Source organism: Oxyura jamaicensis, chromosome 9 (genome assembly GCF_011077185.1).
Source record: "Oxyura jamaicensis isolate SHBP4307 breed ruddy duck chromosome 9, BPBGC_Ojam_1.0, whole genome shotgun sequence".
Taxonomy (NCBI): Eukaryota; Metazoa; Chordata; class Aves; order Anseriformes; family Anatidae; genus Oxyura; species Oxyura jamaicensis.
Window position 1 is genome coordinate 14,855,381 of NC_048901.1, and position 14,662 is coordinate 14,870,042.

Below are 14,662 nucleotides of genomic sequence, written 5' to 3' on the forward strand. Positions count from 1 at the left end.
ATCAGGCATTCTTTCCTTGGTGGGTGGCCAGGAGGCCTGCTCTGCATTGGAAGGCACCTTCTCTTCAGGCTGTGCCTAACCACAAGTGTGTCAGTGCTTGGTATACACCTGCTCCAAATAAATCCAGCATCAGTTGAGCTGCAGTCATACAGGTCCCTGTTAGCATCGTTCCAGCCACCAACTTGCCATTCTCATGGGGTACTGATTGCATCTGAGCTCTTCTCCCCAACCACTGGGGATATGGGCAAACACCAGCATGCAGGGAGCACCTTTCAGTAAGTTCTTCATATTTCTATCTCCCACAGCCATGAACAGCAACGGGTTCCCCCAGGAAAGGTGCCGCTGCCTGAGAACATAAGTCAAAGTACACTTCTCTACCAGCATTAGTGGCTGGTTTTCATGTGAAGACAAGCCACAGCAAGCATCACCTCCACAGCTCCTCCCTCATCTCCAGTATATGCTCCTCCAGCCACAATCAGCAATGCCAGTTTAATTCCATAGCGTGTTACTTGCCTGTTCATTCTTCCTTCATGTTGATCTGGGGTTGACACTTAGAGATGAAGCTTCTAAAGGATGCAAATCCACCTTGTCAAGCCCCATACAAACAGCTTTCAGAGGCAGAGTTTGATACAAGCAGTGCGAGGATTTACAAGCCCTTGCTGAGAAAGTCTCCTGCCCAAGAATTGCTAAGCCTGTCTGTTTATGGACACAAAAAGCAAGAACAATGGCCACTGACTGCAAGATTAATGGACGAGATGGGCATGGCTTAAGGCCACTTGGCTGAGTCAACTGCAACATATGCTGGCACTGCAGTCCTTTGAACTGAGGTCTGTAGTGACTGGGTAAAATGTAATAGGCTTAATGCGTGCTCCAAAGCAACATGGTGCAAAGTCAGACAGTGTCATTCAGTCTTCCCTACAATTTTGATGTATTTTAGATCAGACCTTTTACCATTAGAAATAAAGGGAAACAATTCATGACACCAAATTAGTGGGTATTTCTACAGGAAAAAAATGATTTTATATTGAAGTGCCAATATAATTACTACCTCCCTCTGTCCAGCAGTACAAATACTTCAGCTACTTGCACTATTACTGCATAACTGGCATTAAAACAGGCCCAAGTGAATACCACAGACTTTAAACACCCCACCCTCTTCCATCCCCCCAGCCCATGAATACTTTAATTTAAACAAGACGAGGCATTTTAAAATTGAGACCTGCTCAGAGAAACCCTGCCGAGTTTCACAAATACAGAATTTAACAGGAAAGAGTATTAACAGATTACAAAAACAAGAAAAAGTTACACCAGGGAAGACAACATCGTGGTTCCAGACCTCCCAATGCCACCGACAACAGCTAAGAGATCTGTTGAAGTGTCTGTTGGCAAACTTTGAGTCCCTTCAGGAGATTACTTTATGTACTCCCTTGCTATCGGGCTGCATATTTGCCCCACTGCTCCTAGTCCTGCGAGCTGGGCAAAGCCACCCTGCCAGCTCGGTTTATGGATATACTGATGGTTTGGGGGGGCTGGAATGTTTTAGGATGGCATCGGTTTGTTTGGGAGAGTCTCTCCTTGAGTCCATGAGTTCACTCCTGAAGCAGGCCGAAAGGAGACTGTAGAGAAGGAATCAGAGAAAAGAAGAGATGAATTTACAGGACCCTTCATCAGACACCAAGAGAGAAACAGCCACCTTCCAACCTTCATGATCACAGTATGGACTTGACCGAGGGAATAAGCAGATGTCTTTGCACCTACAGTGAGGGTATGCAACAAGCAGATTTAGAAAGCTGGAAAGCCCCAGATATGAGCAAGTGCTTGGCAAGGAAGAAAACAACTATTTGATATGGAAATCAGATTTCTGTGTCCCAGACTCACGGGTGCAAACAGTGCTCTGATACTGTTCCCAGCAGCTCTTAATGGGCTGATGAAATGTGAGAGGAAAAAAACACTCAGCCAAATAGGAAGAAGAGACAAGCAGCTTCCATGAGATTCATTTCAAACTTCTGTTTTTTCAGTAACTGAAGCCGGTGCTAGGAACAGAGGATTGTGCCTACTGTGAAAAGGCTGTAGCGATTATTTCTCCAGTACTCCCTCTTTCAAACGAAGGGACTCTTTGCACTGAAGCTGAAGGGTCCCTGGGGCTGCCAGCTGACAGAAAGGTAGTGCACCTTCAGAGTCAAAGCGAGCACAGCATGTCTTCATGTGCCTAATCCCACACTTTTTTCTAGCTTACTTTCATTTTGCTAATTCTCTAGTGAGAACGCTATCCAAGTGCCTCGAGTTCACAACACATGCAGAACACAGCACTACAAAAACAAACCAAGCCATGCAAAAATCCACTAGAGCATCCACACTAAGACAGAGAACAACCAGGTGGAGGTATGATGAATACCTTCTATGCTGGCCTCCTCCCTGCCGTGGTAAGCACCAGACTCCTTGCAGTTCCTGTCTCAGTTGGAGCACACAAGGCACTGGATAGCTCTGCTTTGTCACACCTCACTTGCAAGATTAATCCCCTCTCATTTGGGGAACAAGCTGTGCTCACTACGTTGAAAGGTAGCCAATAGGTTGGTAGCTGCAGCCCCACTAACATGAAAGAAATATTTAGTAGGCTGTAAGAGCCCACTGGGATATAATAGTTGTTCTTGGTAGGCACTGGGAGACTTTGCAGACTCCCTTCTATCATGTTATTACACATTCAAATACAGGCTGTTCTGAAAATAGTGCTCAAAAGGGCAAAATCCTTTTTTGTTGAATATGAAGTAGTGTTTTCCAATAAAACCTTGGAGACTGGGTAGTTATTCCTTAAGAATATTGACAGTTAGTGTATTTCACAGTAGAAGGTTGAAGAAACTTTCCCATCCCATAAAAGTGAGGGTCACTTCTGGTATCTCTGAAAACAGGAATTTTCTGGTGTTTAAAACCTTTCTGTCAAGTATTTGCCAGTGGCAGACCTTGAAAAGGAAGCCTTCTAAATAAACGTGCTGCTCTTCAAATATGGGCCCCAGGATTTGGCAGTGGAAAAGGAAGAACAGAAACTGCAGGAAAAAAACAACAAAACACCTTCCCACCTATGATCATGAAGGTATTTGGCATAACAATAAATAAGAGAAAACCATGCATAAAAAAAGCAAACACAGAGAGGAGATGAGACAGAGAAAGATGTGGTCTGGAGCAATGTGGAGCACTGCAGTGTTTTTGATCGTCTTGTGGGATGTGGATTGTCACCAGACTTGTCCTTTGTATTCAAGACCTGCAAGACAGCTTTATTTGTTGGCCTGTCAGACACAATGCTGGTCTGGATGTGCATGAGAGATATTATACTTTAAAAAAATCTGGTTTGGGGGAAATAAAATTACCTTTCAGCATGATATCGTCCTTTCTTTTTCTACTCTTCAAAAAAAGAAAAATGCACAACATGTGGTTACCTAAACCTGCTTGCACACGATTGCTCTTATGCAAGACAGTTCCTACAAAGTACTTTTCTTTCCACATTCTTAAAGCAAGATCTCAAACTTTCACTTTTTTTTTTTTTTGGGGGGGGGGAGGGAGGTGCAATCATATATATTGAGTCTCTCCAGCCAAATTTCCCTTCACCCTCAACACATTCCTTCAGAATTAAATATATACCCTGGATTATTGAGGCAAAAGCACCAGAACCCACGTGCACATAAGAAGTTGATGCTTGAATGTGCATTTCAGCATGGAGGACCCTACCTGATGGGAAGCTGTCAGCAGAGACAACTACCGTACCCCAGACAGACAATGAAAGATTTTTCTCACCCCACTCCCAGCATCCTTAAAAGCTCTTAATCTTTCTTCCCAGTATCCCAGCACACTCAGCAGCTGAGAAAAATGAGTATGTAACTGGACAGGAGCCAGGAGACATGCCAAAAGAAGTCTCATTAAATTAAATGGCTGGACTCATGCACACTGGTCTTAAAGGTAACACAAATACCAACTTCAGTTGCCAGGAACCCATCCTATTGATACAGGAAGAATGAAAACAGTAATTATGGCAAAGCAACTGTCACCACCAAATGAAAGCTGTCATCTGCTGCCGTCCGTTTCTGCTTACAGAACCATTTCTCAACTGAAATGGCTGTAGTTCAGGTGGAGCTTTGAAGACATGCAGCTGAGTGCACAAAGGCCACAATGCGTAGCAGCTAGTAAATACAAGTTATAGTATATACAAACAGCTCAGACAACTAAATTTTATTACTTTTTAAAAGCATCTCAAGAATTGCCCAGAGCCCCTGGATGCTCCAGCCATTTCAGCACAAGGCTTTACCATCTCTACGAGACTACAGCTGACACTAAGAGCACACAGGTCAAAATGTGAACACATGCAGAGATCTGGCACAAAGCCGTGGTATTGCAGAAGTCCTGAGACAAGGCCAAGGCACCAAAATAAATCCCTACAGGCTCAAATGGGACTTATGTGGTGCCTTGGCCTTGTGCTAACCTCTGCAAAGGAATGAGTTATACCCACAACCTCTTGACGCGCGAGCTTACCAGCAGGAACGCATGAGATGCTAAGCACTACCGCTGGCGGCTACCTACAGCCCGGGCGGCAACTTGCTGTCACCCGATACAGCAGGTGAAGCAAGGCCCATGAATGACACTGCTTACGGTCTGTCTGGGAAGTCACTCTCCCAACCTGTCTCTGTAACTGTAAAGCACTAGGAACAGAGAGGAAAATGGAAACCAGACACTTTTTTGGCCCTTCTTCTCCCCATCCTCCTGCCACTTACACCATGTAAAGTAATCCCTGCATAGCCCTGCCAGCCAAGTTCAGACAGGGACTATGTCTGCCTGAATGCAAAGTTTCTTACACACAATGTGGAGAGTCAATGACAAAGTCCTTTTTTTTTAAAAAAAAAAAAAAAAAACACTTCAAAAGCGCACACAAAGAACCTTTTTTGAAGTGTTTGTTGTCTAGAAAGCAACTTGTAAAATGTTTTACCCTCAATTGTGATTTTCAGCTTCCACTGTTATAGCTCAGGAACCTACAATATTTACATTCCACCAAAAGACAGACAGACACCAGCCCACCAAAATCAGAAGTGCAGCAGTAGGGTCTGAGCACTTGGCCAGGCTGGTGCTCAGTCCCAGCTCTGTGTGCTTCTACAAAATGCTTTGTGAATTCCCCTGAGGAGACATGGAAAGGGCTTCCAAGTTCATTGCTGGTTCTCGCAAAGAAGATGGGAAAATGGCACAGCCCACCCTATGCTTCCCAGCTTGGTCATGCACGTGTAGTGGGTAGAGATGGACCTGCAATCAGCCAGGGCCTGCAGTTGGGTAAGGAGGACTGCTTTGCCCCACTGCACAGACAGGCAAGTTGCAAAACCTAGATTTCAAACAATCTCTCAAGTTCTGGTCCAGAAATTTGTCTTTGTCCAAATTCCTGGCATTGATTTCTACCAGCTCTAAGCAGAAGGGTTAACAAGCAGTTCCATACAATTGGAAAGGATTTTTTTCCAGTGTAGTATGCTACAAGTGCTTAGCCCTTGGTTAAGCACCTTATCCCTATAAACAACTGCATGGAAGCCTTCTGTGTCTCTCTCCTCTCTCTCCCTTCCCTGTCATCCTCACTGCAGAGGTCACTGCAAACACACCCATACTCACTGCTTCTGGAGCAAGTGCTGGTGCTGCTGTTGCTGCTGCTGCCGGTAAGTCTCAATCGTGTGCTGGGGAAGGTACTGCATAAGTTCCAGGGACTCTTTGATCTTTAGTAGCATTTCATATGTTTCTCGTCCCCTCACCTGGATCACAGGGAAAAGAGTAAGAGAAAAACCTTAAAGGACTGCATCTAGAGTGACAGCCATCTTTGTGAGTTGTAGATTAAGTAAACAACCAGCACGGGATGCAAATACTGTTTATACTCAATGCATAAACAGTAAACCCGCTAAGCCTGGTGCTAGAGGTAGAGCAGATAAATGTTGAAGAGCTGATAATCTGACACCTCAGGCTAGTGAACATCTTGGGGTTATCATCTAGCTTGATGTAAACCTACACTAACCAAAAGCATTATTTTGGTCCAATCCATTAGACAAAAATGTATTTACCTGCCTCATACGGCAATAAACCTTATGTGCCTTACAGAAAGAGTATTAAGTTTGGCTGGTGGGTTTGGTTCTCCCTTAAGGGCACCGTCAGGTTTCCAATTTAACTCACCTAAACATGGTCCATAGGCAAAGCAGTTCAACAGAAAGTTAGAGATCATACGTGCCCTTTCTGTTCCCACAATTAATAGAGTATTTCACCTCTATCACTCCACTACAATGGCAGCACATATAAGAGGCACAGTAGCATCCATCTTTGTCAGCAAAAAAGCAGAATTCGGCACATAAATTCCTATAGAAAGCTCAGGAGCCACAGATTCAAAACTATCTCAAAACTCAGTCACACCTGAAAGACAATGATCCTACCAGGACAGGCAGATCCCTTGGAATATTCTTATATACCTTGCACAAGTTGGACTCAGGTCAGCAAACAATTACATTTCCTTCCACATTTTTTGTACAGAGCACACATTTAAAATAGGTATCTCTGGGGAAATGAAAGTATTTCACATACCAGTTTCTAGATGCTAAACATAGTTCTCTAAGGTCTAGGTGAGCAGCCAAGCTGCCTCAAATCACTAAGGCAGATACTAAACAGAGCAAAAGCAAAGATGGAGAGAACTAACCGGTAAGTATAAGAGCTCATCATCTGGAGAACGTCTTTTTTTGATAGATGTCATCTGTATGCCATGAGTGCCTTGTCGAAAAGCTGAAAGAAACACAAAAAGCATCCCATTAAACAAAGAAAAGAAGAAAAACAGAAAGAAAAAAGAAGGGATATACACAAGAGACATCAAGTATATGGCTAGCGCTTATGAGCTGTCAGTGGATCAGTGATCCACGATAGCACAGCAAAACAAAATGAGAACATAGAACCCACTGTGGAAATTAAGATCTCCAATGTGCATCCTGTTAAAGTCTGCCTCTTTGCTAAGCAGCCAAGTGCCATCACTGAGCATAAGTGGAAAACCAAAGTGAGTTTCTACCCTTTGTGCACCTGAAGAGTATGTTGTATTCCATGGAGCAGAGAGATACCAAAGCACCTTAATCACATAGCAGGGTTTATGTAGAGCCTCTGTATAGATCCCTGCAGCTGGAAGACATGCCACACCAGGAGACGCTGTCTAGAAAGAGCAGGGAATGACAGCACAGTCCCAAGTGAGCAGTGAAGGTTCAAAAGTGGTTGCAGGCCCATCCAAGCACCTTGAGGCTATCAGATAAACAGCCCCAACACTGGTAGTGCTGGCTGGAACAGTGAACTACTACAGGCAGCACTGCGAGGGATCCCATAAACCTAGACTGTCAGATGTGCACAGATGCTGGGCACATCTGACAGACATCTAATACCCTCATGCTTCTGAGTCCATGCACAGGAGTGCTCTGTCCCCATGGCACAAGTGCTGGGGTTGCACCTGCACCTGGTGACAACACGATCTGCAATCTGCCCAGCTCTGCCAGCTACTTACGGCGCTTCGTACCATCACCATTCTTTGTGCTGTCAGAGACTTGCTGCTTGCGGATGCTGTCCTCGTCTGCTTTGCGATCTCTGCCTGGGCAAGCGCAAATGCGGGCTTCAAAACAACGGCGGCCCAAGACTTGCCCACTGTGAAGAAAGGTGAAAGAAGAAACATCAACTGATAGCTCAGACACTGGCCAGCAGCATCCCTCACACCCTGACAACAGGCCAAGCTCAAAAGCTAGTTACCTACCCCTGCTTTACCCCATCACCCCAGAACTAATGTGTCCCAAACACTGACAGCTCATCTTACACATGTTCAGTAAATACTACATAGATCCACAACAGGTCATAGAAAAAATAAGCAGAAATTCACATCTATTCACACTGATCCGGCTGTTACTACTTTGTTTTTCCTCTAAGTCTGACCACCGGTCTGTACCTTCTTCCTTATAGTTTGAGAGATTTGCCACATTAGAGCAAAGGCATCAAAGCACTCTGCTCAGCAGATATGGAAGCAGGGTACCTAGCTATTTGCAGGTGGGTTAAGTGGGCTAGGCATACTCCTAAGAGTTAAAAACTTCTATGCATCAAAACTCTTCATCTGCAAAAACACTCAGCATTTACTCCATGTAATAGTATAGTAAGGACAGAGTCCAAATGATTCAGACCAGACTATGCAGACAGACCCAAACCTCCCATTCCCCAGTCACAATGTCCCAGCTGTTGGGCAACAAAGAAACAGCCTGTAGCCCCTGGCATCAAACTGTCCCCTAAGAATCTGGCAACGCTGTCCTGAGCAGAAGAGGAGCCAGAAAACCACCCCACAAGCAAAGGGCTACGTTTGTGATACAGTACTTACTCTCTAGTTTCCAGTGTGACGATGATGAGGATTGGGCGACGGTTCATCCCTCCTACGCAACTACTGTTACACATGAAGTTGTACAAGACTGTTGTGAACTCTGTGCCAACCTGGATGAGACAGAGGGGATAAGCAGAAGAGATGGTGGATGGAAAGCTCTGCTTTTTGCAAGCTGTCCCTCTGAAAATCCTTTCCGCTCCCATGGCTGTGCTACAACAAGGCTATCAAGAAATTTTTCCCACAACAAGACTTCCTTAAATAAAAGTGAAGAACTGTCTCTCAGGGGATGAAGGTGTTTAAAATACCATTTCTGATAAAGAGTTCAATGTGATGAGGATAGGGCAAGTGCATTATCTTGTCTCCTTTGACTACTGTTAAAACCCCAACCCTTTCACATGCCAGGATGCCCCCACCCTGAGCTCACAACATACCTGAGGTGGCTCATATGGGACCAGCACGCTCTGTCTCCCAGTGATGGGGTCTTCTACGTACTGGGCATGGCTGTTCCCTTCCACCCTGATCAGGTGGCTGGGTGGTGCAATCTGCCCTGCAAGGACAAGGAGACAAAACCAAGACGTTGTTCGGTGATGTAAGCTCACATGCGGGGCAGCAGGATCTTCCTACCAAGGGGAACCCCCCACGCCTGGTCCCAGAGGTCTATCACAGCGCATGTGTGCCTCCCAGCCCTTAAAGCATCTCTTTCCAAGGTTCTGACTGCCAGACAAAGGCAATGTAGACTTCCTCAAGCTCACACTGGATACCTGTGAGTGAACTTGAACATGGATTTTGAACTTGAACATGGATTTCCCAAGATCCCAAACTAAACAAGCCCAAACGTCAACTGAATGGCAGCTCAGGGCAGCTCTTCCAGCAGATAACTGGATTTTTGCAGCAGCTGAAAGTTTTCTCCTCCCCCACCCCTGAAGTGTGCATGAAACCAATTCCTTCAGGTCTTAACTCCTAGCTCTTTCCAAACAGTTAACCCTCTTCTGTTCCTGCCCATCACTATGGATCCTAAGCAGTTTAAAGAGATTGAAGCAGCAAAAAAAATAATCCTTTAATTAATGGTCAACTTGAAAAAATCATGCTTGCTTACAACAGGAGAGGGCAAGGAACATGATCATCTTTGTTTGTTGGACCCTTTCCAGTAGTTCAAAGAAGTTTCCTTCCTGCAAGTTTAGTGTTCCTACAGCACAAATTCTGAAGAATGAAGCCTGTTTTGGGTTCATTTAAATGATTCATTTTGTGTTTGAACTGTTTATTCCTTACTCAAAATAAAGTATATTCAGAAATACTTTTTCAAAATAAGAAATCATAGTCTTTAAGAATTCATAGTTTTAATTTCCACCCCCCTTATTTAGAACTCTGTCACTTCACCAAGTATAAACTCAAAAAAAATCCACTTCTGTTGGAAAAGCACTTTCTAACAGAAAAAACGTATTTCAAAGAACTGTCTCACTTCATGCTGATTTTCAGATCCCAAGTCCTTGCTTGTTTTGGGATTTGTCTAGCTGACTGCCCTGGAACTAGCCAAGGGAGCTTGGCTCCCAATACATCCTGCTAACACTTTTTTTTTACAGTAGGAGACAAATAACGCATATAGAGTAAAACAGACGCTCATCTGAACTTATGTGAACTTCAGCAGCCAAGGCAAAATGGAGCCCAGCCCATGAATGAGTTTGCTGAAAACCCCAAGCCATTTTCAAAACAGCTGCTACTTCACTAATATGAGAAGAAGCAAGTAAAAGATTAGAACATTAATACTGAACTGATAGCGTTAAGCGTACAGGAAGGTTGCCTGCAGTTGATGCTGGCACTTAATGCTATCCTACTAGAGATAAACAGCCCCTCCGTCTTTGAGGTGCGGATTAAGGACTGGAGATGATATTGCATGCTGTTACTAGATCCCTGCCCCAGTGACATGGAAGCTCATTCCTGAGCACAAAAACAGCTGCTTCTCAAAGGAGCCCAAGCAGAGTGGGGAAAAGCTGCCAGAAAGGCACTGGCTGCCATGGGGACAGACATCCATCCAACCTGGGCAGGCATGAGGTTTATTTCTGCATTTTCTTCCCAAGTACGTGCTCACACGGGAATAGCTAAAGCATAGCACAAAGCTTCCTGCTAAGCACAGCAGCAAAAAGCTACAAGAAACATTGCAAGGAGGTCTGCTGCCAACAGACTAGCAGTGACACTGCTGCAAAACCCCATGCTGGCATTCTCCAAAGCATTGCCCTCCTTACCCTCGTTGAACTCCCGGCTCAGCTCGTGGTTCGGGCAGCGTTTGACCACTTCAGTGACGTGTTCAGCTTTCTTGTACACTGGCATAGCCCGGATGACAGCTCCCTGGGGCGGTGGGGTCAGCACTTTGATTTGAATGGGACATGTCTTGGCGATCTGGCAGTACAGCTTTTTCAGTTCGGTGGAATACTGAATTGGAGAAAAGAGAAAGAGTCAGTACATTCAGCTAGAGGTGGAGGCATGCCAGGGAGATGGAGGTGGGTTTATGCACACAGCTGAATGTACCAGCTATTCCATTTACATTGCATTTGTTCAGATAAGAGCCACACAACCAGAAAAGTGGCAAAAACAGACCTTTACTTGTTTTAGAATTGTGGAATGTAAGACTAACACCTAGTTTTCCCAAAGGCAAAAATATTCAGCAAGAGCACTGCTATTACGTGATCAAATACAATCTTTATTTCTCTTGTGCATCCCTTGAAAGAGGGGGGGGTATGCACATTACCCACCTAACAAAGTGGAAAATATTATTTTCACAACAGCCTGTAATCCTGGAAAGGCTGAAAACCACATAATGTAAAGTGTTTCATCCTGTTTCGTAAGAAAAAAAAAACTCTTGTTTTTGAGAACAGCAAAAACCATGAACACTGGAACTGAACGCTATTTGAAAGCGAGACCTTGACCAACCTGAGAGTTGTGCCAGATCTGATACTTGTTAACCTTTTTTTTTTTTTAAAAAAAAAAAAGCATCTCATACTTCTGCTGATCATCTCTTTATCAGCATCCCCACTTTTAAACTCCAAGCACTGTATCCACAAAGTAGCAGGGGGAAAAATAAAAAGATATCAAAGCTCTGAATAGTAACACAACCCAAAAGGCTGGTCTACAATGGAACCTGCAGCACAATCCAGGAGCTGGCTCCAAAATGGAGGCAGCCACCATCCTGGTGTGTACAACAGACACCTGCGACAGAGCAAGAAGCTCCTATTCACTGCGCTAGTTCAGAGCATATTGGGTTCCCTCTTTCAGGACATTCTACTCCAGTGTGCTGGCACAGCATTTCCCTGAACTGTGTTCACATCTGGAAACCTTTACTCAGCAAAACGCCACGGCATGGGCTAAAGTCATTGGTTTCTTTTTTAAAAGCGCTTACTGAAGTAAGAATACGCATTAGCAGGAATAGTCATAAGGACACTTTGGGCAGATATTCAGTGAGGTGGTGATAGGACAAGGGAGAAATGATTTTGACAAAAGGGGATGGTTTTAAACTAAAAGAAGGGAGATTTAGATTAGAGGTTAGGAAGAAATGAATCACTCAAAGGGTGGTGAGGCACTGGAATAGTTTGCCCAGAGAAGCTGGGGATGCCCCATGCCCAGACGTGTTCAAGGCCAGGTTGCATGAGGCCCTTGCCAACCTGATCCATGGCAGGGGGTTGGAACTAGATGGGCTTTGAGGTCCCTTCCAAATCAAGCCGTTCTGTGACTCTATGAAACCCTTAAGTGGTTCAGTATACCCCAACCCTAATCCATTCTTCTGAATGTCCCCATGAAAGGGACTCTTCACCCTCCTCTGCTGATCCAAAATAAGGCAGTTTTTGCTCATAGCCCACGACAGAGCCATTCATTTTTTTTCTTGGTGTTCAGACACTTTTGAGTGCAGAGCTACCAATAACTAAGCATGTAACCCACAGGAATTGCTGGCATTTCCCTACTTCCATCTCTTTGGTTCCTGCAGAGAAAGAAAAGTGAAAGCCCCAAGGTGGTTGTTTTATTGAAAACGTCTCCAGCAGCTGTGGCTGATACAGTCCTGGTCCCAACTGTTCAAACAGAGCACCAACAGGTTCATACAGGTCGAGAGCACAAGTTGGCCATCCACCCTGCTGGGATGGGAAGAGCTGGCGCATGCATGGGTGGGTGGTGGGTGACGTGGCAACAGAAGGATTAGCTAGCGATATTCAGAGATTATTTGCATTTCAAAGCGTACACATTGCTAACACAGGAAAACCAAAGCTGGGAGAGACACTGGGGAGGAGAGGGGGATTAAAAATAAGACAGGCTGGACCCTTCCCTGCTCTCTCAATGCCATCCTGCCACATGGCAGAGGAGATGCTACAGGTATTTAAGTCAAGGAAAAAAAATCTCTCTAAAATGCAAAGGCCAAGTTGTGCAATGTATTTTATGTGCCTGCAGGCTAGAGATTAAGCCCACAAAGGATTTACCCAGCCCGCGGAAATGGGGAACATGCCAAACAATTACAAAAAAAAAGTTGCGAAACACATCTAGATGGTGATTTATATCAGACATCTTTTTAACCTGAAATTCCTTATTGTTTTTTAATTAAAAAGCAATTCCTTACCAAAGGTAAGAGTGAGCTCACTATGTTGTCTTTTCATCTCCTGAGTAGGAAAAGAATCACATTTGAAAGAGGAAGAAAGTTTAGAAAGCATACATGGAAAGCCTGAAAAAGCCACCTAACTGCTTGGATGTCTTACTGTCACTGAAGTGTAAAGAAGCCGTGCACCCGAATGCAGTGGGCTAAAATGAAAGCATAAATATGGAAGTGTGACGGCTTGGCAAGGGCACAGAACACACCAGGAGCAAACGTGTCTGGTGTCTACAAGCATTCAGAGAATTGAACAAATGGAAGGAGATACACCCCTCTCATAAGCCCTGGTCAGGGACCAGAAGTAGTGGTGTTGACTATGATTTTACATTTAATCTCTCCACCAGTGTTACAAGAGAGGGGGAAATCACTGCTTCTGGAAGGAGAGGAGAGGTGCCCAGAACAAGCACAAACAGAGGCTCCAGGTCAAACAGTGTTACCCCTCCACCGGCAAAGAAGGGAATCTGCTCCCCTTCTATCTGCCCCTCAGGGGCCCAACTGCCCGACTCCTTGAGCTACAACCAGCAGGGGAAGCACAGGGCCTGCAGCTTAAGTTTACAGACAGAAAACAGCCAAGGGGTAATGGCTTACAAAGAACAGGCCTCTCTGATAACAGAAGAGACGTATGTTCCTAATACCCAGGGCTTGTCAGCCTTCAGACCCCAGAGCTCTGGCTAACACCAACTTGAGCTAGGCACGTCAGAGGAGGGTGACCAGAAGGCCACCAAGCCCTGTGCTGCTCACCTCCCCTTTGGGAGGCAGCTAGGCACTGGGAGGCAACCAGCAGCAACCCACACAGAAAGACAAGGCAGGAGGCGAGAAGCCACCTTTGTTACACAACTGCAGGAGGAGTTCGAGTCTCCTGGGTGTTGCACAGGGCTCGGGGCTGTGGCACACTGCAACTTGGCAGGGACTCCACCTCTACCCCAGCACAGTGGCCCATAAGCATGTAGTCCTCAAGAGGCTGGTCATTTAACACCAGTGTAAATCTGTCCACGGGGTACCTGCTGTCAGACAGTAAAGGGCTTGAGTTTCCCATCCTGCCAACTCCGCTGTGACCACGGGTAACCTGATGCCCAGTCATCTACTGGCATAAATAGATGCGAACAACTAGGTCACAGCAACTTGGTACTGGATCAGCGATAATCGCTATATCCACAGAGTAAGACAGGATATTGTATATAGATTTCAAAGCAAATAAGCATGAGAAAACCCCCAAGGCAAGAGCTGTCTGTGCATTCAGAGAATGCCTACGGGCAGGGGACCCCAAAATGCCCCACTTGGCACGAGGCAAGTCAACCTGCCCACCATTTTGCTGCAGGAACTGACGGATGCTCACTGTATGGGGGATAAGAGCACAAGATCAGCAACTCCAGCAAGGATCACGAGACTGAGATTCAGTATTTTTATGCCAGCAGTGGGGGAGGAGGGAGAAGATCATTCTTTGAAAGACACTGATGTCAGAAAATCCAAGGCAGAACCAACATTTTGCACTAATCCAGAGAGGTAATGGTCAAGAAATTAATTGCTGCTCTCCATTGGTAATTTTCAGGTGTAAATTCATGAAATTAAGGCAGTTAACAAACCCAGAGTATGACTATTAACCAACAGACTTCTGTTATTTGCCTGAGTAGGGAAATTAATTAGGAGGAAAA

The 14,662-nt window shown here is 45.1% G+C and overlaps 1 protein-coding gene across 9 annotated transcripts in view; it reads right to left on the minus strand.

Annotated features, from left to right (window-relative positions):
* The window catches only part of TP63 (tumor protein p63), a 226,017-nt gene that overhangs the window by 8,523 nt on the left and 202,832 nt on the right, over positions 1–14,662 (minus strand). For all 9 annotated transcript variants that reach the window (XM_035334735.1, XM_035334727.1, XM_035334728.1 and 6 more), the window contains 6 exons: positions 10,627–10,813; positions 8,818–8,933; positions 8,387–8,496; positions 7,535–7,671; positions 6,695–6,777; positions 5,632–5,768 (listed from right to left, as the gene is read on the minus strand). In XM_035334735.1, coding sequence (XP_035190626.1) covers positions 5,632–5,768; positions 6,695–6,777; positions 7,535–7,671; positions 8,387–8,496; positions 8,818–8,933; positions 10,627–10,813 — 770 coding nt within the window. The remainder of the gene's footprint in view (positions 1–5,631; positions 5,769–6,694; positions 6,778–7,534; positions 7,672–8,386; positions 8,497–8,817; positions 8,934–10,626; positions 10,814–14,662) is intronic.